Source organism: Nestor notabilis, unplaced genomic scaffold (genome assembly GCF_000696875.1).
Source record: "Nestor notabilis isolate BGI_N333 unplaced genomic scaffold, ASM69687v1 scaffold18675, whole genome shotgun sequence".
NCBI lineage: Eukaryota > Metazoa > Chordata > Aves > Psittaciformes > Psittacidae > Nestor > Nestor notabilis.
This window is the reverse complement of record NW_009929057.1, coordinates 3,022-3,692: the sequence shown is the minus strand read 5'-3', so window position 1 is coordinate 3,692 and position 671 is coordinate 3,022. Positions and strand designations below refer to the sequence as shown.

At 62.7% G+C, this 671-nt stretch overlaps 1 protein-coding gene across 1 annotated transcript in view; it reads right to left on the bottom strand.

Moving 5' to 3' along the window:
• The window catches only part of FCHSD1 (FCH and double SH3 domains 1), a gene marked incomplete at both ends in the record, with an annotated part of 4,186 nt that overhangs the window by 519 nt on the left and 2,996 nt on the right, over positions 1-671 (bottom strand). Inside the window, 3 exon segments of the mRNA XM_010014817.1 lie at positions 9-136; positions 249-332; positions 421-651. Coding sequence (XP_010013119.1) covers positions 9-136; positions 249-332; positions 421-651 — 443 coding nt within the window.

The following is a 671-nucleotide window of genomic DNA, read 5'->3' as shown; positions in this document are numbered from 1 at the left end:
CTCGGTCCAGGATGCTGGAGAGCTGGCGGTGCAATGAAGAGGTTCCGGGGGGGCCAAGCCCGGCCCCCGGCTCACCCCCCAAGGACAGCAGGTACTTTTCAGGGACGTAGCCAACCTGGCCTGCCTTGTTCCGAGCCTGAGGAGACAGAAACCACATAACCATCCCAGCCCCTGGGGAGGGGACAGCATGAGGAACCTCCATAACGTGTCGCCTCAGCACGGTGGGGGGATGCTCAGCCTGCTCCAACCTTCACCCACTCCTCTGCATCCCCATCCTCGATGATCTCGAGCTCCTCGCCCTGGGTGATGGACAGCTCATCTGCCTGGCAGCCCTGCAGGGGACAGGAGACAAAGTGGCAAGGATGCAGAGAGTGCTGGTCATGGGCAGTCAGGGTGAGGGACTGGCACCCATGGCTGTACCTGGTACCCAAAGATCACCCGGCAGGTGTAGGGGTAGGTGCGGGCAGCAGGGCCAGGCTCATCATCCTCGTCCGGCTCATCACTGTCCTCATAGTCATCGAACTCAGCTGGATCCAGCCCTGTGGGAGCTTCTTCTCCTGTCCCCACCATGGCCCCCGCCAGCCAAGTGTCCACATCCAGCCCTGCTGCCTGCAGCAGCGCCAGCCGTGCCTCTGCCTTCACTCGGCTCACCTGGGCACACACACACATTG